General features: G+C 40.3%; 1 protein-coding gene across 4 annotated transcripts; it reads left to right on the top strand.

Moving 5' to 3' along the window:
- Positions 1-232: 232 nt before the first annotated feature.
- On the top strand, positions 233-18,901 carry Slc35a5 (solute carrier family 35 member A5). Of its 4 annotated transcripts, XM_076548891.1 has the most exons (8): positions 279-582; positions 1,366-1,551; positions 4,035-4,133; positions 5,187-5,320; positions 8,088-8,152; positions 8,842-8,909; positions 15,391-16,171; positions 17,479-18,901. In XM_076548891.1, the coding sequence occupies exons 6-8, from the start codon at positions 8,845-8,847 to the stop codon at positions 17,542-17,544; spliced, it is 912 nt and encodes a 303-aa protein (XP_076405006.1). In that variant the 5' UTR covers positions 279-582; positions 1,366-1,551; positions 4,035-4,133; positions 5,187-5,320; positions 8,088-8,152; positions 8,842-8,844; the 3' UTR covers positions 17,545-18,901. The 4 variants fall into 4 exon arrangements, with proteins under 4 accessions (XP_006975841.1, XP_076405005.1, XP_076405006.1 ...); XM_006975779.4 differs by lacking the exon at positions 8,088-8,152 and having other exon boundaries at positions 233-582; XM_042259349.2 differs by lacking the exons at positions 279-582; positions 8,088-8,152 and adding an exon at positions 593-832.
- The last annotated feature ends 4,700 nt before the right edge of the window (positions 18,902-23,601 follow it).

Below are 23,601 nucleotides of genomic sequence, written 5' to 3'. Positions count from 1 at the left end.
GGCGGGAGACCCGAGGCCCAAGCCCCGCGGAACCAGGAGCCGGTGCGCGCGCAGCCCCCCCGAAGCTGCCTTTCGTGTCCCCCCCCACCTCAGCTCCCCCGGACACCCCTTCCGGCTTCCCCCTTCCTCTTTTTCACTCCCTCCCCACAGCGCCGCCGCCGCCGGCGCCACCTGGGCCTCACGTGACTCGAGTCTCCCGCGACACGTGACAACAAGAAGGGCCGCGGGGGGGGGGGGGGGAGGAGAGGGGGCGGGGCCCACCGGCTGCTCCTCACTCCGGCCCGCCCCCCGGAAGCGCCCCAGTGAGCGCGCGTGCGCAATGGGCGCCAAGGCCGCTCGCCCCTGCCGGCAGGGGCTCCGCTTGGGCGCCAGCCCTGGAGGCCGGCGGGAGTAGGGTTGTTTTTGTTTTTGTTTTTGTTTTTTGCTTTTGTTTTGTTTTCTCGCCTTGGTGCCCGGCTCATACATAGTTCAGCCCCACCAATGGGCCCCGGAAGCCGCCTGCTGCTGCGACGGGGCGAGGCAGTCACTATCTCAGCTCTATGATGTCCGTTCTTCCGCTAGAACCTTCCCTGAGCCACTGAGGTAACCGCGCCCCGCGGGCCGGGGGCGGCATTTGCTGGAGCGGGCGAGGGGCCGGGGCGCCGCCTGCGAGTCCTATTGCGCATGTGTGGGAGGGTTGCCCTGGCAGCGAGGGAAGCCTGGCCGTGGTGGTGGGTGTGCTGCTGACCCATTGGCTTTCTGTTCGCTTGCGCCCGGCTGCCGGTCCCTAGCTGGGGCTTTGGTCGGCGGTCCTCCATGGCTCCCATGTGTCCCTCCTACTGGTGTCCTTCGGGCAAGTATTGACCCTGCCTGGAGTTTTCGTGTCCAGCTGTCCCCCAAAGCCTGGCCACTTAGGCTCACGGACCTGAGCTTCGCCCTCCGTCCCTGTCCTGGTTCAGAACAAGTCCGTAGCCGTGTTTCAGCTCTTTGCACTGTGATCGTTACTGTGAAAGAATCCATCCCCAGGACGCTCTTTTTCTCCGCTGAAGGAAGAGCTGCTGGTTTACCGTGAGGAAACCCCACCCCACCCCACCCCACCCCCCAAAAGCGATTCCAAAATTCTTTCCTTCTGGAGCACAGTTATTACAAATAAACTACTTTCCTGCAGCCCCAAACTGTCAGTTACTCACTTCCTAACTTATTTCCAATCCGGACACCCCCTATCTGTCTCGAGGACACCCCCTCTGATAAGATGTTGTCATTATCGACCGTTTCCTTTGAGTTTCCTCGGTTCCCCTCAGCTTCCTTGGTTCTGATTTAGTCGTGGCCAGACATCCTTTTCTGTTAGGCACCGTCTATAGTGTTTGCATTGTGTTTAATCCTTAGGTCTGCCAACAGGGTTGCTCATGAAAGTGTTCTTTTTGAGAAAATTAAAAACCAGTGGAATGGAAAGAAAATGCTTCAGGCGTCCGGGGTTAGGCCCACCAGTGCTGTACACATTCCTGCTAGGTGTTATATTCATTGCTTTAAGTTCAAGTCGCATCTTGCTGGTAAAATATTCTGCCAATGAAGGTAAGTTAAGATGTGGATGTTCATGAGGTACTTTTAATCACTTGTCCGTGGTGTCCTTAGGAATAAATTATACATAATACCTTTTAAAGTACTATGCTTTGTGAACGATAAAGTGTGTTTCATGTTTATACTTTGGCCTCGTGTTCCTTAGCACTTGAACAAAGTGTCCTTGTGAATGAAATTTGGATCTTTCAAGCGCAAAATAAAACACAGTGTATCATAACATCTGATTATTATTTCACCCAACAAGTATTTCTGGATCTCTAGCAAAATGTACAATTATAGCTTATTTGGAAATACAATATATTTGTTTAATTTCTTGGTATCTGTGAGTCAGTATAATTATTTTGTCAATGGGATAGTAAAAATTAAAAGCTCGGTACATATACATTCAATGAATCTATTATTTAATGTAAGAGTTTATGCAAATATTTAATTCCACAAAACTGTATTTGTTGTTTCTTAACTATTGACAGCTGTAAAATCATGACATCATGACTTTTAGTGGTCTACTTGAAGAGCCTACATGTGAATGTAAATTTTAACTTCAGATAATATTTATCTTTCAGGCCCTAGGCTAAGTTTTAATATAGCTTTCTTTTCACTTTCTTTCCTCGTAACTCTGACAAAAATACTTGAGCAAAGCAGGTTAAGGAAGGGAAGGTTTATTTTGGCTTCCTGTTGGAGAGTACAGTTCATCATGCCAGGGAGATCATGGCAGCAGAAGCTTGTAGCAGTTACATGGCATCCACAGGCATCGAGCGAAAAGAGATAAAATATGCTTTGGGCTAAAGAGATTCTGGCTCAGCAGTAAAGAGCACTGGCTGTTCTTTTAAGCGGATGTAGGTTCCACTCCCAGTATCTACATGGCAACTCAGAACTGACTACCTGCAGACCCGAGAGTTGAAATGGGCTCCCCCAACCCAAATATCACTACTCTCCGAACTATACTTCTCCCACTATATTCTTCTGTCTATAGTCCTTCAAATAAACTCTTATTCTCCCAGTCTAGAAACGTTAGCCCCAGCAATTTAGCGTGACATATGAAACCTTCTACTGCCTCCGTGGTGTCCAGATGAACATGCATGCAGACAAAACACCTATTCACATAATATAAAGGAAAAATATTTAAAAATTAAAAAAAAAAAAAGGTCACACTCAACTCACTTTCACCTGATTTGGTCTGAGACCTCAGCCCACAAAATGCTGTTGCCCACAGTTAAAGTCAGTCTTGCCACCTCAATTAATCTGATCTACATAATCCCTCATGGGCACGCTCAGAAGATAATGTAATCTAGATAATTCCTCAGGAGTGTGACCAGAGGCCCAGTCCCTACCCATTTCCTTAAGTCACATTTTGGGTGATTGGTGTGTATGTCACGATAAAGATTATGAAAAACATCTTTGAGGGTAGCAGTGTGATTTAAGCCAACCTTAGTACTGGGAAAAGGGAGGAGATAGTTGAACTAGACTTTGAGTGGTGAGCATAGTTGAATAAGCAAATACTTGTGAATATTTATTAAATGTCAGGTATAAGAAAGTCACCAAAACCGGTCTTTTTGTCATGACATTTCCATTCTAAGAATATGACATAAGCACAATAAATAATTGTAATACAGTTTGTCAAATGGTTTGATAGATTGTGCCTAGAATCAGAGAAGTAGTCAGTTTGGCATATGTTGACTGTTAAGGGAATCTTCAGAAAAGAGGAAGAAAGTATCCTGGAGAAAGATGGTTAAGTTGGCAGCCACCCAACCCCAGTGTTTGCCAAGTTTTAATATGACTAAGAGAAGCAACCAAATGTTTGCAAAGTAGTAGTTAATAAAGTTTCTATTTGTCCTTGTCACTTTGATAAAGCAAGCTGTTGATAAGCATTTAGAAAAGACAGGTAATAACTAAGACCAAGGTGTGCCTCATTCTTAATTCAGTTGACCTAATACCTAGGCTGTATTATATAATTCATTAATGGGTGTGGGTGACCCACAGTTACTTCCTCTCAGTCCTAAAAGTAGCAGTCCTTTGCCAGATAGCTTTTTTCTACCCCAGTTTACCATTTATGCCAGGAGCAGGGGAACCAAACATTGTTCCTGTGTACACTATGATATGAACCAGTTTGGAAAATTCTGAGGTAAAGAAGTGCCCTAGGCAAGGTATACCTTGATTTTTGTAAGACAAACAAGTCAGGTTTGATGAATCATAAGCTGAGTACTAATTCATCTGATAAATTCATAACTTTTGATGAGTCAGATGCTGAATGGTAGTTACCTGTTTCAAAGTCAGTCTCTGCCTCTCTCCCATGGAGCTTCCTTTGTCCTTGTTTTTAGCCTCCCACCATATTTACTCAGATTGAGAAAAGCTGTGCCAGCCAGAGGACGTTTAATATAATGAGTCTTAAGTTTGATTTTTAAATTTAGAAATTATTAATTACATGTAAAAACATGCAAAATAAACTTGCTAGTTTGAATTTTCCTGTTACATTTCAGAGAACAAGTATGACTATCTCCCTACTACTGTGAATGTGTGCTCAGAGCTGATGAAGCTGATTCTCTGTATACTTGTGTCACTCTGTGTTATAAAGAAAGGTAATTATCAAGATACTGTGTATTTGTTAAGTCACGCTATCAAAAAAGCATTGGAACTGGCGTAAAGTTTATACCATTTAGTCTAGTCCAAGCACAAGTGTGTTTTATAGGTAGGGAAGCAGGATCAAAGAAAATGTTATGCAGAGTTGTACTAGGAGAGGAACTAGATTTTCTATTTTGTTTCCCAGTGTCCTGTCAATTGTTCTGCCTTATCACTTGTCCCTGGTTTGGTTTTATTCAGTGGATTTTTATTAATTTTCCATCTAAGTTTCCCAGTTACAGGTTTTGACACTATCTTTTTACTCTTCTTATGTGAGGTTAAAAAAAAAGAAAAAGCTCTTAGAGCCTTAAAGTCCTTATACAGGAAGTCTTCTTACCAAATTGCTTTAGTCTGTGATGAGTTTCTAGGTAGTTGAGTACATTTCATAATTTCATGAAACTCGTGCATTGCTTGAAGGGCTTAAATTTAAACTGTCTTTCTTTCCTTCTTCCTTCCTTTCTTTTTTTCTTCCTTTGCATTTTATCTCTATTGCAGTATGCCTTCCTAAGTCTTTGGAAGGCGGAGCTGAAATAATCACTAACACCAGGATTAGTAAAAGTAGCCATCTTATAATCCAGGCATATAAATTTTTACTTATTACTTCCCTTCTCTGATCCCCCTTGAGGGGAGAATGAAAGTGTAAAAACTTCATTATTCTTTTCTGCTTACTCTAACCTATTCTCTTGGTTGTACATGCAGAGAAGTAAAAACACAAGTCTGTCTGGAGTCACCTTGAGTGATTCTTCTGCTCTGAGTTAGTAGGAATTATGATTCTGTTTTGCTAAGGGTCTGGTGGGTTGCTCATTGATACACAGGTGGGAAAAGAAAGAGATACTAATAAATGCCATATTATGTTTTACCTCTTTAGGCCTGTAATCATTTAGCAATTTAATAAAGCCCATTTTATAGAATTGTACTAATAAAGTTTAGTGTAGTTTCAATGAAAACATAAGCATTCCCAGTATAGATGATTTGTTTATTGCTTTGCATGATTCATATACTTCTTTCTTCAGATGATCATCAAAGTAGACATTTGAGATGTACTTCCTGGAAGGAATTCTCAAGTTTCATGAAGTGGTCCATTCCTGCCTTTCTCTACTTCCTGGATAACTTGATTGTCTTCTATGTCCTCTCCTATCTTCAGCCTGTAAGTACAAGTATAACAGAGGAAGTGCCATTGAGAAGACACAAAGAGATGAGTCCCCAAACTGACCTTCTTTTTTCTCATTTTCCACTGGCCTTCCTGACAGTTTCTAGAACCATCTGGACTATGTCAGATCTTCACATTGTTAATGATTCCTATGCTCGCTACTGGGGGGAGTTGCTCCCAGGAACAGGGACTCAGAAACCACCCTGATTTGTGTGAATCATCAGTCTACCTTTAGTTTGAGCTATTTGATGACCATTCAAGACCTCCATTCAGACCTCTTGTATTAATTCAAAAAACACTGCAGTTGATGGATCTCTCTTTGCTCTATCTGTTGTAATGTAGTTTATCCATTTGCTATATGTATGTATTATATCCATATTTACTATATGACTTTTTTCTTACACTTACGTATGTGTTTGTGTATGTATATATGTACACATGTGCCATAGCACAAAAGTGGAAGTCAGAGAACAGCTGTGGATGTTGGTTCTCTCCTTCCACTATATTGTTCCAAGATCAAACTCAGGTCATTGGACTTGGCTCTAAGCACCTTTACCCACTGAGCCATTTTTTTGGCCCCTTTTTATGTTAATTTTATCTACAGATTCCTTAAGAGTGTGGAACTATAGAAATCAACTGATAATACTAGGAATTCACCTCTGATACAATTTTGTATCAATTTTGGAAGACATTGATAATCACAATTAAAAGTCTGTCTTCTGCTTAGGTTGTGACTCATGCCTTTAATTCTTGCACTCTGGAGGCAGAGGTAGGCAGAGCTCTGAAACTTTGAGGCCAATCTGATCTACATAGTGAGTTCCAGGACAGCTAAGGCTATACAGAGACCCTCACTCAAAAAAAAAATATGTTTTCTACTTTTACTGTAGTCAGTTTGGGCTCCACTGCTCCCTCCCCAATATTTTTTAAGATGAGGGCTTTTATTGCCTATGTTGTGGTTTAAGTTTTTAAAAAGTAATAAAATTAAACACTTTAATTATAAATAGTGTTTTTATTGGCACTGATCCTTTATGTGAAACCCCCAAGATCTGCTTTAGGATCGGGTGAAAAGGAGGGAGCAGTAGAACACAGTAGGAATCAAGAGCCTGGCACTTTCTCACCTGTGATGATCTGTAGACCTGCAAGGCCCTGTCTGCTCTCAGTTTCAATTATTCTACCTGTGAAATAAAGAAAAAATGCTAACCCAGCTCAAAGGCAGGCGCCTAGCCCAACTGACCTTCTGCATGTGTTCCTGTCAGCTTTGTGATTTGTAATATAGTAAGTAAGGCTGCCGTTCATGGAACATGCCTTCTCCTAAATTCTTCCCACTTTTTCAGATATGATAATTCCTATCACAACAGCATGGTGATTCACATTCAATAATAAATATTACTTCTATTTTATTGGAAACCAACAGACTAGCTGTACATTTATACCCTTGCTTACCTACTTGTATTAAGCAAAATTGCAACTTCCTTATTCTTCCCTATTTATTGCTTGGGTCTTCTTGATCAGCTGCAACCACAAATATTATGAAACATATGATTTATTTTATGTATATCTTGCCTCGTTCTACTTAAGGAATTAAAGGTGCATAGAAGTTTTAGGACAAAGAAATATGATTAGATTTATTCTCTAGTATTAACATGGGAAGTATGTTCAGAATCTGTCAAGTCAGCCAGACTGATTAGTTATGTGCATTTATGCTGCTCTTACTGCCATCTCTCAGGGCTGCTGTTCCCCTACTCTTACCAGCCACATTCGTTAGCATCCCTTCCTCTGCTCCTAACCTGAAGCTCACAAGCGTCTGTCTTATAGTGAGGTACACTGAGAAAATCCACCCAGTCTCCCACACAGACAAATAATCATGACTGGAAAGATAGAAATGTTGATTACCCTGATTCAATCATTATACATTATGTATATGTAGTAAATTATTACTTTTTATGACCAGTAAACATACATGATTGTGTGTCTAATTCTTATTAGAAAATTCAATAGTAAAACATTAGATTCTTAGAATTACTACTCGTTTAACTCAATCTCACTTTTTTTTTTAACTGTGTTGTAGCTGTGTTTGCTGTTATTAGTGATCGTATAAGACTTGATAGTCTCAGTTGTTTTTTTTTGTTTTTTTTTTTGTTTTTGTTTTTTTATTTCTTGGTGCAGGGTTCTACTTTGTCTCAGGCAACACAGGAGCTCAAGATCCTCCTGTGTTAGCCTTCCTAGTGCTAAAACCACAGCCAGACAGCAGCACACCTGGTTCCTCTGTGTATCCACTCTAAAGTGATAGCAAGAAGTAAACAAAGATGAACTGTATCATTTGATTGTTGTGAAAAAAATATTAGTATTGCCAGGTCCAGTATAGGAAACAAAGGTAGAACTTCATGTATTCTGAGCAATACATATATATATGTGTGTGTGTTGTGTTCAATTTAAACCAAAATATAACTGGAGTCACAAAAACAAACCACTATAAAGTATAGGTAATACATTTCTAAATGTTTAGAGTAATTCAGATCAATTCAGAGGACTATCGAATGTGAATTATGTTTCAGGTCATGTCATTTCAAGTAGAAAACTGATTCAGTTTCTAAAGTAACAAAAATGCTTAAAGATGTGCCTATCTTTTCTTACCATATGTCTTAGTTAAGATTTTTATTGCTCTGAAAAGACACCATGACCATAGCAACTCTTATAAAGGGAACATTTAATTGGGGTGGCTCACCTATAGTTTCAGAGGTTCAGTCCATTATCATCATTACAGGAAGCATGGCTGTGTGCAGGCAGACATTGTGCTGGAGTAGTAGCTGAGAGTCCTACATCTTGCAGGTAACAGGAAGTCGACTGAGACACTGGGCTGTATCCTGAGCATAGACAACCTCCAAGCCTGACCCCACAGTGACACACTTCCTTCAACAAGGCCATACCCACTCCAACAAAGCTGCACCTCCTAATAGTGTCACTTCCTACGAAATTATGGGCACCAATTACATTCAAACTGCCACACCCTATAAATAGGCCTAACATGTTCCCTTCTTTTTGCCCATAAAGCCAATATTGAATAGCTATAAGGGGGTCGTGGTAAAGTGCTTGTCTCATGTGCACAGCTCTTACTTGCTTCCCAGAACCACACACAAAAATAATTTTTAAGAAGTCTGTAAAGTGCTGTGATAGCTGTAAGAAAAAAAAAGTGTGTGCTTCATAAGCATGGTAACTTATTTCTAAACCTAAACCTTTAGAATTTGTATTTCTAAATACAAGATCATTTGTGCAGGCATAAACTGCATATAAGGCAAAATTTAAACATATATTGTCAAATCCCGACAATAACTTGATCATATCTGCTTAAATTTAACAAGCAATAAAAATGGAATTTAATCCCCCAGTGAAACAGCTGCCCTAATAACCCCTCCACTTTGTGACTAAAAGGCTTCTTGTGTCAGGTGAACTAGCAAGCTTGGAGGTTCTGAGGTCAGTGCTTTGCTCGGATCGTAATTCTATCTTCTCTTTCTTTCTAGGCCATGGCTGTTATCTTCTCGAATTTTAGCATTATAACAACAGCTCTTCTATTCAGGATAGTGCTGAAGTAAGTAATTCACTGTGAAAGCATGTATCATCCTTTAAAATGGGCCAGTCTGGCTTTAGAGAATTTACCCAGAATGCTGAGCCCTCAGAACCTCTAGGCCAAGATTTGATTTCTAATTAGCCTTGTGTATTAGATACCTTGTTTATCCAATGTAGAGAGCAACTCGAGCAGCTGTTTGAATCCTCTCCCATCAGGTATACAAAATGTCTTGAACTTTTCAAAAGTAAGACATTGGTGTTTTAATTTTTAGTATTTTTTGAAAGATGTTTGTTCTGTGACAAGGTCTTACTTTGTAACCCAGAGTAGACTTGAATTCATAATTTCCCTGCTTCAACATCTCAAGTGCTAGGATTACTAGCCACACCCAATCTACCAGGAGCTACACCCTTAAAGAGTCCTAATTCATTCTCCCTCTCCTAGCAGCTCTCACTTACTAACAGTTCCTTATGGATGGATGGGATTTTGTGCCCACCCGCCCACTCCGTGCTGGAATTTTTTTCTGGCTTGAACTTGTATAGATCTTGTGTAAACTGTCACAATTGCTGTGAGTTTGTATGTGCAGTTGCCCTGCTGTGTCCAGAAGACACTGTTTCCTTGAAATTATTCACCACCTCTGGATCTTACATTCTTTCTGCCACCTCTTCCCCATCAGCCTTGGGAGGAGGGAGTGTGATACAAGTATCACATTAGAGCTGAGCATTCCACAGACAATCCCTTCTTCTCTACTTTGACCACTTGTGGGTCTTTCTATTAATCACCATACAGTGCAAAAAAAAAAAAAAAAACACTCCTCTAATGAGGGTTAAGAGATACAGTAATCTCTAGGTGTAATAATATATCATTAGGAGTCAGTTTAGTAATATGTCCACTGAACAGTATATATTCCACTGAATAATAGTAGTAGGTTCTCCTCTAAGGCCAATGAGCAGTCTAGCCACAGGTTCTTGGCACTGATAACAGTGCCAGGTATGGGTTTTAACTTGTGGAATGGGCCTTAAATCCAATCAGAAGAGGTTGGTCACCCCTGTGACATTTGTGCCACTGTTGTATCAGTGAGCATGTGTTGCCAAGCTGGTAGTTAACCGTATTTCTCAGGGTTCACAGCTGGGTAAGGTTGATGATTACTTTTCTTTCTCTGATAAGCATGCATGACACCTCCAAGTACTACGGAAGCTAGCTAGTATAAAGCTTGCCTAGCGGTCAGGAACTAGCACAGAGCCTTGGGAGGGGATGAAGGGGGCTCAAGGAAAAAGAGATAGAACACAGAGTTAAAGATGAGTAATGGAACAGAAAGGGTTGAGTAGGTGGAGACTTGGAGGACCCGTTAGAGGAGTGACCATGGGTGGGATAATGAACACCAAAGACCTTTCAAGAGAGTCACTCATAGAAACTACTGTAGAAGCTTCCTGAAATACAGACCTCTAGACAAGTATGTATGAGTCTAGATAGGGTTACTCTGCATTGTGACAGTACCCCACTGTCCGTGCTATCGAAAAGGCAAGTGACAGAAATATGTTATCTCTTTTGAGTTGTTGGCCAGTGATTACCCCGCCCCCCAATTTGGTTTTTGTCCACTTGACACAAGCTAGAGTTATCTGGGGAGAGAAACCTCTATTTGAGAAAATGCCTCCATCAGATGGCCTGTAGGCAAGTATTTGGGGGCATTTTCTTAATTAATGATTAATGTGGGGATGGGAGGCCCAGCTCATTGCCAGGAATGCTACTCCTTGGCAGGTGGCCCTGGATGGTAGAAGAAAGCAGGCTAAGCAAGCTATGGAGAACAAACCAGTAAGCAGCCTCCCTCCCTGATCTCGCTAGTTCCTGGTTCTAGTTTCCTGCCCTGCCTGAGTTCCTGCCTGGACTTCCCCTGGGTGAGGAACTATGATTATGTAAGCCAAAAAAAACCCTTTCCTCCCCAAGCTGCTTTTGGTTTCAGTGTTCATCATAGCATAGAAGCAAATGAGAACATCCTGCAGACATTACAGGCCATTGCGGGTGCTCTCAATTACCCTCCAGAAGTTGCAATAAGACTACTGCTGAATACACTCATAGAACTTTGTATCTTTTCTGCAGAACCGTCTGTAAACCTAATTATTTGTGTGTGTGTGTGTGTGTGAGAGAGAGAGAGAGAGAGAGAGAGAGAGAGAGAGAGAGAGAGAGAGAGAGAGAGAGAGAGAGAGAGGAAAGAGATGGGTATGACAGATGTCCATATGTAGTGCTATGGAACTCATGTAGAGATCGGAGGACAACTCTCAGGAATCATTTGTCTCCTGCTGTGAGGTCCCATAATCACTCAGGTTGTCAGGGGACTGAGCTATCCCACTGCACAGATTTATTCTGTTGAAGTGTGGCCACTAGTTCACAGTAGAAACTGGTGGCAGACATTATGGCTCAAAGCCACCCTCACTGGTTTATTCTTACCTTAGCATAGTTGTATAGTTGTGTTTGTTTGTCTCTGGGAAGTAGCACTACTTGGAGATTGAGATTTTAGGGAAAAGAATAAAACTGATCAGTAATATTTTATCTACTAACTATAAGATTCCTCCATTTTCATTAAAGAAAAGTTGTAGGAAAAGATCATTAAAAAAAACTCTTAAATCAGCAGGGTGTGGTAGCACATGCCTTTAATCCCAGCATTTGGGAGGCAGATGCAGGTGGATCTCTGAGTTCAAGGCCAACCTGGTCTACAGAACAAGCTCTAGGACAGCCAGAGCTACACAGAGAAACTCCCCACACATATACACCAAAAAAAAAAAAAAAAAAAAAAAAAAAAAAAGGGTGGATGTCCTATTAGTTATAAAGTTAAGTACTGTTAGAACTAGCAGAAAAATAAGATATTTCTCAGTAATACAATCATTTTCTCCAAAACAAATCTTTATGATCTTGAGAAAGCATTTAGGTTAATCTTCTCATTGTTTTCTTCTATGTATTGGTGTACTATCACCAAATACAGTAAGAAACACAATAGAACTGTCCTTACCTGACACTATTTAACCTAATTGCTCATTTAATAGGGAAGCTAATAATAGCAAATTATGTATAGTTATCCCTAAGAATCCATAGGATTAGTTCTAGAATGCCAAAAGTTATGTTCAAGTTCCTTAAATGGTATAGTGTTCCCATGTAACATGCCACATTTTCCCACTTATGCTGCCTAAAATAATGTAATGTTATACAAATAGTTTTAAATTACTTATCCTGTCTGATACAGCGTAAAAATATTTCTATTTTATGTTGCTTAGAAATAATGTAGTCTGCACATGGTCAATCTTATTCAAATCCATAGTTATGACTCTGGATATAGAACTTGGCTCAGTGGAAATACAGTAGTTCCCCTTATAGATGAGGAATATGTCAGTACCCAAACTGGATTCTTGAGTAGTGCTGAACACTGAATATTGCTGGGTTTTTTTCTCTACACACACACACACACACACACACACACACACACACACACACACACAATTCTTTTCATTTCAACTAAATACTTAACCACACTTATCACCATAACTTTTATAGTGTGAGATGTAACAGTAAAATTAGAACAGTTTTCATTTATCTTGAACTTCATGGACAGATTTTTTTTTTCTCAAGAGATCGTGGCAACCTTGGCATATTTTTTTTTCCTTTCCCTGTTAAGCTGAATTTTTTTCACTTAGAGGAAATACTTTTATAGTTCTTTGAAAGTTAAACTGTTATTATCACACACTTCCTGTGCACTTTGGGGCTATTAAGTAAAATAAGGGTAACTTTGGTGCAAGCATTGTGATACCTCGACAGTCCATCAGAGCAGACAAGTGCTGAGTGACTGGCCGGAAGTCACACACAGCATAGAAACAAGGGGCATTGGGTGATGCTCAGAGAACAGCGACCCCCTCGAGGTTGAACGATCCTTTCAAGGGAGTGTTGTATTACGATTCATAAGAGTATCAAAATTACAGTTATGAAGTAGCAACAAGTATTTTATGGTTGAGGGTCATCACAACATGAGGAACTGTATTAAAGGGTCACAGCATTAGGAAGGTTGAGAACCACTGACGTAGAGCATAAGGCAAACAGAGCAAGAGATTCTGTCATGTTCCTCACACAGTGGACAATTTAAAACTTTGGGTTGCCAAATGGCTTTCTGGATTAAAGTGATGACTGTAAAGATAGGTGAACTGAGTTCAGTCCTCAGGACCCACATGGTGGAAGGAGAGAACCATTTCTGCAAGTTGTACCCTGACCTTTACATGTGCTTTTAGAAATGCACACACATGCATGTGTGCACAAACACACAAATAAATGTAGTAAAAGAAAGATTTTAAACAAAACCAGTGGTCTTTTTTATAATTTATCATTTATAATTTATGTAAGATTAAGCTACATAAGACACCAAAGAGGTCACTTTGTAAAAACACACACCTAAAACATGAATAATTTTCATGGGAGGAGAAGCTCTGAACCATCCAGTTGTACTCTGTCCTGCAAGGCCTGGTCAGTGAGCTGCTGCTATTGCACCAACTGAGCATTGAACTAGCCACGTGGAGTCAAGTCATCTATGCACAGATACTCAGCTGAGTAGTTCAGGAAACATCATATTCTTTTTCTGGAAATATCCCATAATTAGCCAAATTCTTAGTCATTTTTATTTTCCTTACAACATTCGCTTTGAATCAATAATTACTTGCAGTGGCTACTTTGTCTTTATTTAAATTCTTTTCCTTTAGATTCTTTTCTTCACTATATTAGCAGAAAATCTGTAGCTGTTAGTATTGAAAACTTCTGAAAGCTGTAAAATTTCTTCATTTATCATGTACAGTAATTCATTACAAAATTATTTTTATAAATTAGATATTCTCTGTTTATATTTTTTTTCTTTCAGCCATTAATTTCTACTGCTTAATGTATATACCTGCACCTTCAGCAGTTTTCTTGCTGCTCATGTCATAGGGCTATTGCTAACTCCCGTCACTGAGATCTAAATCTAGTTATGTGAAGATTATACATGAGAAGGCATGATATACAGACATGCTGCTTCCTGAGCTAGTGTGGGCATTTAGCAGTGTGAGAAAGTGAAGTAGAATTGCAGGCAGACTCATTTTCCACGTATGTCCTGAGAATTTAGAATAGGTCTTAAAAGTTGTAGCTGTCTAGGAGGAGGAAGGTACACAAAGCTGTAAGACAAATTTCTTTCTTATTTTTTCATAAACATATGAGGAGGGAAATCATTTACCTCTCACTTAACTCTTTCCATAAGAGCAGGCATTGCCTGCTCTGTCCTAGGTGCTCTGTATGCTTTAGTGATAACAATCTTACCACTTTCGGTTCTCACGTTTACACTTCTGCTTTTGCTTGGTTTTTCCCGTCTTCTCCTGACCACCTGATCTCTAGACTTCAGTGTTTTGGATTTCTCTTCAGGGGCCCTGCAGACTGCCCCAGCCCCAGAGAGTTACAGCTTCTTCTTGGTTGTCTGTGCATAGATGCTTCTCTGCCTTAGCCTCTGCAAGTGCCCTTCTTCAGTATACCCGCCTGGTCATGTGTCTCACATTCTGCAATCACTTAGCACCATGGCCCTCTCCTGATTGTGAAGTAAGCTCCCTCAGGAGGGGCATCAAATCTTTATCAGCCCAGGTTGCCTGCTCATTACATGTCTTTGAACTGAGTAAATTGACAAGTAGATTAACAGCACATAGCTTTACAACTTTACTCTCAGATAAAGCAAGTAAGGAAAGCTTGGTTGGGCTTTTATAAGCAAAATACTACCCAAGTATAATTTCTTTTCCTTATTATCCAGTACTTTGCTGTGTGGTGGCTTATTATTAGGCCTTTGACTCAGGAGCTAATGTCCTCAAAAGGAGCTAATGTCCTCAAAAATTTCAAGTGTTGCCAGGCGGTGGTGGTGCACGCCTTTAATCCCAGCACTCGGGAGGCAGAGCCAAGGGGATCTCTGTGAGTTTGAGGCCAGCCTGGTCTACAGAGCGAGATCCAGGAAAGGCGCAAAAGCTACTCAGAGAAACCTTGTCTTAGAAAAAAAAAAAAAAAAAAGTAAAAAATTTCATGTGTTATGAAGTCCTTTGAGAAAAGTCTAGTATCCCTTGGGGTAATTTATCTTTATTACTAAAGCTCATCCATACTGCTTTTTCTGATTCTTGGAAACAGAACTAAGATCCTCTGTCAGAATTTACAGTTTATCACAATAAAAAAATCACTGTGCCATAGGTCCAAGATAGCCATGGAAGACAGGAGGCTGGGCTACACCTGCACATCCAAAGCTGATCTGTAGGAAGAAAAGTTAAGCATGTCCCTATGGCATTTGGAAAGTGAATAGAGAGGTCAGGTTTACACTTGAATTGTAGGGAATACTAGCAACTGGGTATAGTTTACCAAACCAAGTATTCAAGTTTCTGAATTTTCAGTAGAACAGTTAACAGGGGGGGACAGACAGGGTGGGAGGGAAAAAAGGATGTGGTAAAACTGTGTTTCCTCCCTCTTTGGATAGGCGGCATCTGAACTGGATACAGTGGGCTTCCCTCCTGATTCTGTTCTTGTCTATCGTCGCCCTGACTGCCAGTACCAAAACGTCACAGCATGACTTGGCAGGACATGGATTTCATCACGATGCCTTCTTCACCCCGTCCAATTCCTGCCTTCATTTTAGAAGAGAATGCTCCCAGAGAGACAATTGTACAGCCAAGGAGTGGACTTTCACTGAAGTCAACTGGAACACCACAGCCAGAGTTTTTAGTCACATCCGTTTGGGCTTGGGCCACGTTCTGATTATAGTTCAGTGTTTTATTTCTTCAATGGCCAATATCTATAATGAGAAGATCCTGAAGGAGGGGGCACAGCACACCGAGAGCATCTTCATACAGAACAGCAAGCTTTACTTCTTTGGCATTGTTTTTAATGGGATGACCCTGGTCCTTCAGAGCAGTAACCGTGATCAGATTCAGAACTGTGGGTTTTTTTATGGCCACAATACATTTTCAGTAGCTCTTATTTTCGTAACTGCCTTCCAGGGCCTTTCAGTGGCTTTTATCTTGAAATTCTTAGATAACATGTTCCATGTCTTGATGGCCCAGGTGACAACTGTCATCATCACAACAGTGTCCGTCCTGGTGTTTGATTTCAGGCCCTCCCTGGATTTTTTCCTAGAAGCCCCAACAGTTCTTCTCTCCATATTTATTTATAATGCTAGCAAGCCTCAAAATCTAGAATGTGCACCTAGGCAAGAAAGGATCCGAGATCTAAGTGGCAGTCTTTGGGAACGTTCCAGTGGGGTAAGTTGGTATAAATACACTTTCTTCCTATTCTTAAAATTTGAAACGTATTCAAGAAAGAATCAGCATCAGTTTATCAGAAAAATGTGTTAGCTCTGTATGACTTAATACATATGCACTGAACTTCTGGAACTGGCAAGGGTGTGTAAACCATGGTGCCTCAAGGCCTTCGTGTGTTAACTGTCTAATTGTATCACACAGAACCACAGACTGCAGAGGTACTTGTTCCTTGTCTCGTCTCCCCTAGATGTATGGTTAGAGTGAGCTAAACGGTTTATAGACAGTAGGTAAAAGAATGATAATGGAGCTGCGTGGTCTGACTCCTGGTTCCTTGCTTTTCCCACTGCACAGTGGCTGGGGAAAAGAAAGTAATCTTTCCCATTGATCAGCCGTGTGAACTGGGAAAGCCAGTACCTTAATCCTCCCTGTAGTTATCTGTTTATGTCACCAAGAAATGGTTCTCAGCAAGAACTTTGTCATACAAGAATATATTCAAGTAAATCATGTAGTTATTCTGAATTTATAATTTTTATTAACACAAAGATGAACTATTTCACATCATGAGCGCATTTTACTCTTAGAAAAATCTGTCGTTTAGTAGGTTGATAGAAAACCTCCAGGTGTTATATCTCTGGGGTTTGATGCAATAGATTTTATATTTAAAAAAAATAGACCAAGTGTCCCAAACCCCTGAGTTAGTAAGAGTGTATACTTAGGGAAGTTTGCTATTCTTTCTGGAGGGCTGATAATGACGTTTGCCCTAATTTTAAGGAAAATAAAATCTTATTAGGTACTAAGAATTCTTTGTGTCATTCACCGTCCTTTAATCACTTCCCTGCACGGCCAGCAGGTGGTGCACTTGGCCTGAGTTGAATGCACTTCACTTTAAAGCTTTACTTAGATTTTATTTTTGTGTGTGTTATGAGTGCTTTGGTTGCATGTGTGTTTTGTGTGCCTTTTGCTCTCAGAGTTAAGAAGAGGATGTCAGATCCCTCAGGAGCTGGAGTTGCAGATGATTGTTAGCCACAGATAGTTGTGGCCTATTGTGTGGGTGCTGGGAACCAAACCCAGGTCCTCTGCAAGAGCAATAAGTGCTCTTAAGCACTGAGCTGTCTCTCCTGCACCCCCCCCTTACTTTTTGATTATCTCATGTGCTTCTAACTGTAGCATTCCAACTCTTTAATTTGACCAGATGATATTCACAGTTACCTTTGATTTCTATATTTAGTAAGATGTTCCTTTAGTAATTATTGAAAATGAAACATTTCTAATTCAACTAGTTATTCATTTCCTACGTTTCCTTTTAGGATGGAGAGGAGCTGGAGAGACTTACCAAACCGAAGAGTGATGACTCAGATGACGACACTTTCTAATCAGACCTGTTGGTTGACAGCTCCCACAAACAATGTTTGAACCCCTTCAGCATTTGTGGCAATTGTCTTTTCTGATAAACTGATAATGTCTGAAAGCATAATGCTCTTTACATGTATCTAACCACTGCATAAACCATCCAAGACTTAGAGCAGCCACAGGGTGGCAGATTTCTGAGACATGAACATAGGGCTGTGAATAACCGGTTATTTGATGAGTCAGCAGGTCACATTTTCAGATTGTTTTCCTCATCCTCCAGCTTCCAGCAATCATGTTAACTAGACCCTGCAGATACACTAACGGAGACAGTGTGCCCGAGACTAGGATACCAGTCATTGTATCTTACTGTGCGCTGCGGTCTCCTCTCATGTCTCTCTCTGTCTCCCTCTCCCACACTCCCTCCCCCATCTTGTTGTTATAAATATTGTCTCGGTTGTCCCTCAGATTTTGATGCCTTAGCAATAGTCATTTTGCTTTTATTAAAGCAATAAGACTTAAAGTTTGGGCTGAAAAACCTAAGTATCGGGCTGTGCCATAGAATTTGGATAACATCCTTTGTGATGTTTTTCAAGCTATTCTTCTGAAATAAAATATCAAATTTTGATTTTTTTTGAACTTGTGGGAAATTTTATTCTTAGTAATTTTTTTAGCTTTATTTATGTGAACGTTGACTGCCAAGTTACCATAGTTACCACTTGCATTTTAAATCACCTAAGCCATTGTGAATTTGTTTTTGTTTTTCTTACCCCATCTTCCTCAGTCTGTATATTTACAAAATCTTGGCATCATTACTGTCTAGTAATTGATTCAGAGTAGTTGAATTACTCTGTTGAGAATTAAGTTGTTTTACTTTTGAGTTATTGATTAAACCTTGTAACTGTTAGCTATCTTTGTATAATATCCTATCCTAAAAGTCAAGTCCCTGGCTTTAGGAATCCTTTATAAGAATCCTTTTGTAAAAACAATAATGACTCTTAATGAAACAGAGGAGTGTTACTGTAATGGAGGGCTAGTAGTCAGTAAGTCACCTCCTAACAGTAGTTCATACTTAAAAGTGCATGGTATGTCTCAAGATATGTTTGCATGCAGCCAGGTAATTAAAAAGTAAGAAAACAGAGTGATTTGTCCCAGGCCTTACAGCTAGATGCTGATGGAAACGAGTTTCAAGCCTATATGTTTACACAGCCCTACACTGTAAATGTGAATGGTAAGCTACCATGCAGTTTGCACATTCCTTCAAACTCCCATGTATTTATACATATAAGAAGTTACTATTATTCAAATCCACCTGTCTACCCAGAATAATATAATTGGCAATACTTGCTAGAAACTTTTTAATTAAAATAATTACTAAACATATATCTTGTGTCTGTCATCTGTCATGTGAGGTGAGATGTGAAGTGATTTTAAATTTAAAAAAAAAAGGGGGAGTAAAGCAAAAACTCAAGTAACTTAAAACACTGTCTTTCACTAGACCTTGGTGTCTAAAGAATGGTCATCATAGGCCTTCTCACCAGTTACATGAAATGAGAAGATGATATCCAAGGTGACTGATTTTAAAGGTAAGGAAAGTAAGATAGAGCAGGACCTCACTTTTAGGAGCAAAAGTATACAAATCATCTTCATGAGCAAGTGACACTGGAGGTGTCACCTACAGGACATAGTAATAGCAGGCATCAGTATCAGTGGTGTGTGGTAGTTTGATTTTTCATAGTTACAGTTACTTGACTACACTCTTACTTTTTGGGAAATAGTCATTGCTCACCATCGGGCTTACTTGTGTTAACTTAGCACTTCCTGCGGGGAACTAAAATGTCAGGTAGATGCACTGCAGCACTTGAGGGACATCGCTGGTTTAAGAAGGACATTGCAAAGGTGAGAGAGAGGTCCAGAAACCATTTCCCAGGTACTGTTGGAGTCAGGAGAGTGTAGGACCTGGAAAGAACAATTGGCACACAGAAAAGAAAATAGACTCCAGGAACTAAATAGCAGTGAGACTGTAGGAAGACCCTTATTCATGAATGTAGGGTAAACCTCCCAACAAATGGTAATTCTCAACAGTGGTCAAGAAAGTAAGAATGTAGATCTGACTATAAAAGGACAGGTGACTTAGACCAAGATCCCGAGTCCTTGCACAGCTGCTTCTTGCTCCATAGGTTTTCAAGATTTATGTACAGAGGGGCCCTGTGAGGGCATAATTGCTCAGCCTCACAGCCAAGGCCTTTTTTTTTTTTTTTTTTTTTTTAATTTGCCTCTGAATCCCTGGATGGAAGCCCTGTTGCTTGTGGAGTGAACTAAATATGGTAGCTTTGTAACTGCTAATGTCCCTTTCTGTGTAAGCCAAATGGCTGGATGCTCCCAGATCCTCCTTGGTACATTCCCCCTTTACCTATGGTAATTTTATCAATGAACATTCCAAGCAAAGAAGGCTAAATACGGTGGGTAAGAGGGTGATTTTCCCTCTCTAAAGCCTAGATCAGAGTTCTTGAAATTGAATAGATTATATTTCCACTTTTAATGAGAACATTTGATAAATATCTCAGCATAAATTTTTACTCTTATTAAAATGCATCCAAACAATGAAGTATGGACTTATTTTTTCTAGATAGTGCCTCATGTAGCCTAGACTACCCTTGAATTCATTTTGTAGACTATACTAGACTTAAACTTAGAGCATTGTGATGGTTTGAAAGAGTTGGCCCCCAAAGGGGGTGGCATTATTAGGAGGTATGGCTTGGTTGGAGTAACTGTAGCCTTGTTGGAGGAAGTGTGTCACTGTGGAGGCAGACTTTGAGGTCTCATATATGCTCAAGCCATGCCCAGTGTCTCAGACCACTTCCTGTTGCCTTTGGATCAAGATGTAAGGACTCTCAGTTCTAGCACCAGGTCTGCCTGCATGCTGCCTTACTTCCCACCATGATGATAATGGACTAAACCTCTGAACTGTAAACAAGCCACCCTATTAAATGTTTCTCCTTTATAAGAGTTGCTGTAGTCGATGGTGTCCTGTCAAAGCAATAGAAACCCTAACCAAGACAGCAGTCTACTTGCCTCAGCCTCCCAAGTGATGAAATGATAGCTGTGCGGCACCATGCCTGGCCTCAGTTATGTTTATATAAAAACCAAATGACGTTTACAGAATAAAATACTGTGCTCTAAGATCAATAAATTTTAAATTAAAATATGAACTGTGCTAGCTAGTTTACTTGATACAAGCTCTAGCCATCTAAGAGGAGGAACCCTCAAGTGAGAAAATGTTTCTGTAAGATTGGTCTGTAAGCAGACTTGTAGACCATTTTCTGACTTAGGGATTGGTGAAGAGGGGGTAGCCTATGGGGTTGGTGCTGCCCCTGGGCTAGTGGTTCTGGAGTCTATAAAAAAAAAAAAAGACAGACTAGCTGGGCAGTGGTGGCATGTGCCTTTAATCCCCTGCACTAGGAAGACAGAGGCAGGTCGAGATCTGTGACTTTGAGGCCAGCCTAGGCTACAGAGTGAGTTCCAGGACAGCCAGGGCTGTTACACAGAAAAACCTTGTCTTCAAAAACCAAAACAAACGAACAAACAAAAAATGGCTAAACACGCCATGGAGAGTAAGCAGTAAGCGGGCACACACACACACCATACACACACACACACACACACACACACACACACACACACACACACCATACACATACACACAACCTCTGCATCAGCCTCCAGGTTCCTGCCCTGTTTGAGTTCCTATCTTGACTTCCTTCAGGGATGAACAGTAATATGGAAGTGTAAACCAAATAAACCCTTTCTTCTCCAACTTGTTTTTGGTCATGATGTTTTATAGCAATAGAAACCCTAACTAAGACAGAAATTGGTACCAGGATAATGGGGTATTGCTATGACAGACCTAATCATGTTGTTTTAGGGGGGTTGTGGAAGGACTTTGGAACGTTGGTCCAGAAAAGTCATTGAGTGTCGCAAGCTCACTGGCTGAGGGCTGTTCTGTAGGGGCTTAGAGGATACGTGTTCAGAGCAGACAATGGAGGCCAGGCTTGTGAAGTTTCGGAGGGAAGTAAAGACTCTACTGGACCCTTTGTGTGAAGAATCTGTGGTGTCTGGTCGGCTGGAGCTGAGGAGTCGACTATGAATAGCAAGAGACAGAACCACTAAAGTGAAACGTTTGTTTTCCTGGGACAACTGATAATGATCATCTTGGACTGAAGAATTATCTGTGATGAAGAAGAAACCAGATTGTTTGAGGTGAAATTTCTGGGAAGTGTTTCCTGAGAATCAGCACACAGAAACTGTGTTCCAGAGGAGGCCAAGGTTGTACCTCATGCTAGCATTCCCATTTCTTTATCATTATTGTATATTTGGAACATTCAGTTTCTTCTGGTTATTCTTAAAACAATGAACAGGTTATTATGAAATGTAGTTACTCCATTGTAGTATAAAATATTGATGTTAATTATTTCTATCTTACTGTGTTTCAGTACCCAGTTTCCAATCACCCTTTATCAACACCCCCACCCCACTGCCACAAACATCTATTAATCACTATTCTATTGTCAGATCAACTTTTAAAGCTTCTGTATGTGAAAGAACATGTATTTGTGTGTGTGTGTGTGTGTGTGTGTGTGTGTGTGTGTGTCTCACTTATGCTACTCAGTATAATGTCTTCCAGATCTATCAACTATAAACAGATAATTCCTGTCCTGACCGCCCAGTTCCAAATAACTAACTCAGAGGCTGAATATGATATATAAAGGCTCAGCCAATAGCTTAGGCTTATTACTAACTAGCTCTTACACTTAAATTAACCCATAATTCTTATTTCTGTTTAACCAAGCGGCTTGGTACCTTTTCTCAGTACAGTACTCTCATCTTGCTTCTCTGTGTTTGCCAGTGACTTTCCAACTCCACCCTTCCTCTTCCCAGAATTCTCCCAATCTGGCAGTCTCGCACAATCTCTTCCTGCCCAGCTATCAGCCAATCAGCTTTTTATCAGCAAATGAAAGTAATATATATTCATAGTGTAAAAATATTGTTGCACAGCAATCAACTCTACTGCAAATGATAGGATTTTATTTCTATGTCTAAATTATATCCATCATGTATATATGCAGCATTCCTTCAAATATTCATCTGCAAATAGGCAGCCAGTTTGGTCTCATATTTCAGCTATTGTTAGTATTGCCACAGTGAGTGCTAGAGAACAGTGCCTGATTTCTGTGTATGCATATCCAAAAGTGGGGTACCTGGTCCATTTTTAGTTTTCCCAAGAACTTGCTTACTGTTCTCCATAATGGCTGTCCTCATTTTCATTCAGACCTATAATGTGAACACTCTCCGTTTCCATTAGATCTTCACTAGTAGGGTTTATGTTTTCCTTTGTTAATGGCCATTCTGCTTTCTGTGAACTGGTATCTCACTGTTTGACAGCTCTTTCTCGCATGGCTAAGAGTGTTGAGCAGCATTTAATGTATTTACTGCCATCTAGATTTCTTCTGTTGAAAAATGTTTGTTCAGGTCATTTCCTCAATTTTAATTTCAATATGTATGTGATGTGAAGTATGCATGTTTTTCTATGCATGCTTGTATGTGTGTGAATGCACAAGTGTAGGGGGGTATACATGCAAATATGTGCACATGTATATAGAGGCCTGAGGTTGATGCCAGGTATCTATCCTGATCACTTTTCACCTTATTCATTGAGGAAGGGCATCTCCATTGAACACAGGGCTCCTCAAGATGCCTTATATGGCTAGTCACATGCTCCAAGGATTCTGTCTTTGCCTTAGATTCTAGGAATTCAAATCCCTACCCTCATGCTTGCTGATTTCATAGCAAGCAGTAGAACTACTAAGCTATCTTCCATAATCTATTTCCCCATTTTTAAGTTGAATTATTTCTTTTTAGTGTTGTTATTTGAGGCTTGGGTTTTGTTTATTTGTTGTTTTGTTATTGTTGTTGTTGATTCTTATATATTCTGAATATTAATCCTTGGATAAGTGAATAACTAGCTGGCAAATATTCTTCCCATTCACTCTCTTAATTGTCTTCTTTGCTGTGCAATATTTGTT

This window comes from Peromyscus maniculatus, chromosome 12 (assembly GCF_049852395.1).
Source record: "Peromyscus maniculatus bairdii isolate BWxNUB_F1_BW_parent chromosome 12, HU_Pman_BW_mat_3.1, whole genome shotgun sequence".
Lineage (NCBI taxonomy): Eukaryota > Metazoa > Chordata > Mammalia > Rodentia > Cricetidae > Peromyscus > Peromyscus maniculatus.
Note: the sequence above shows the minus strand (reverse complement) of the source record. Positions and strands in the feature narration are given on the sequence as shown.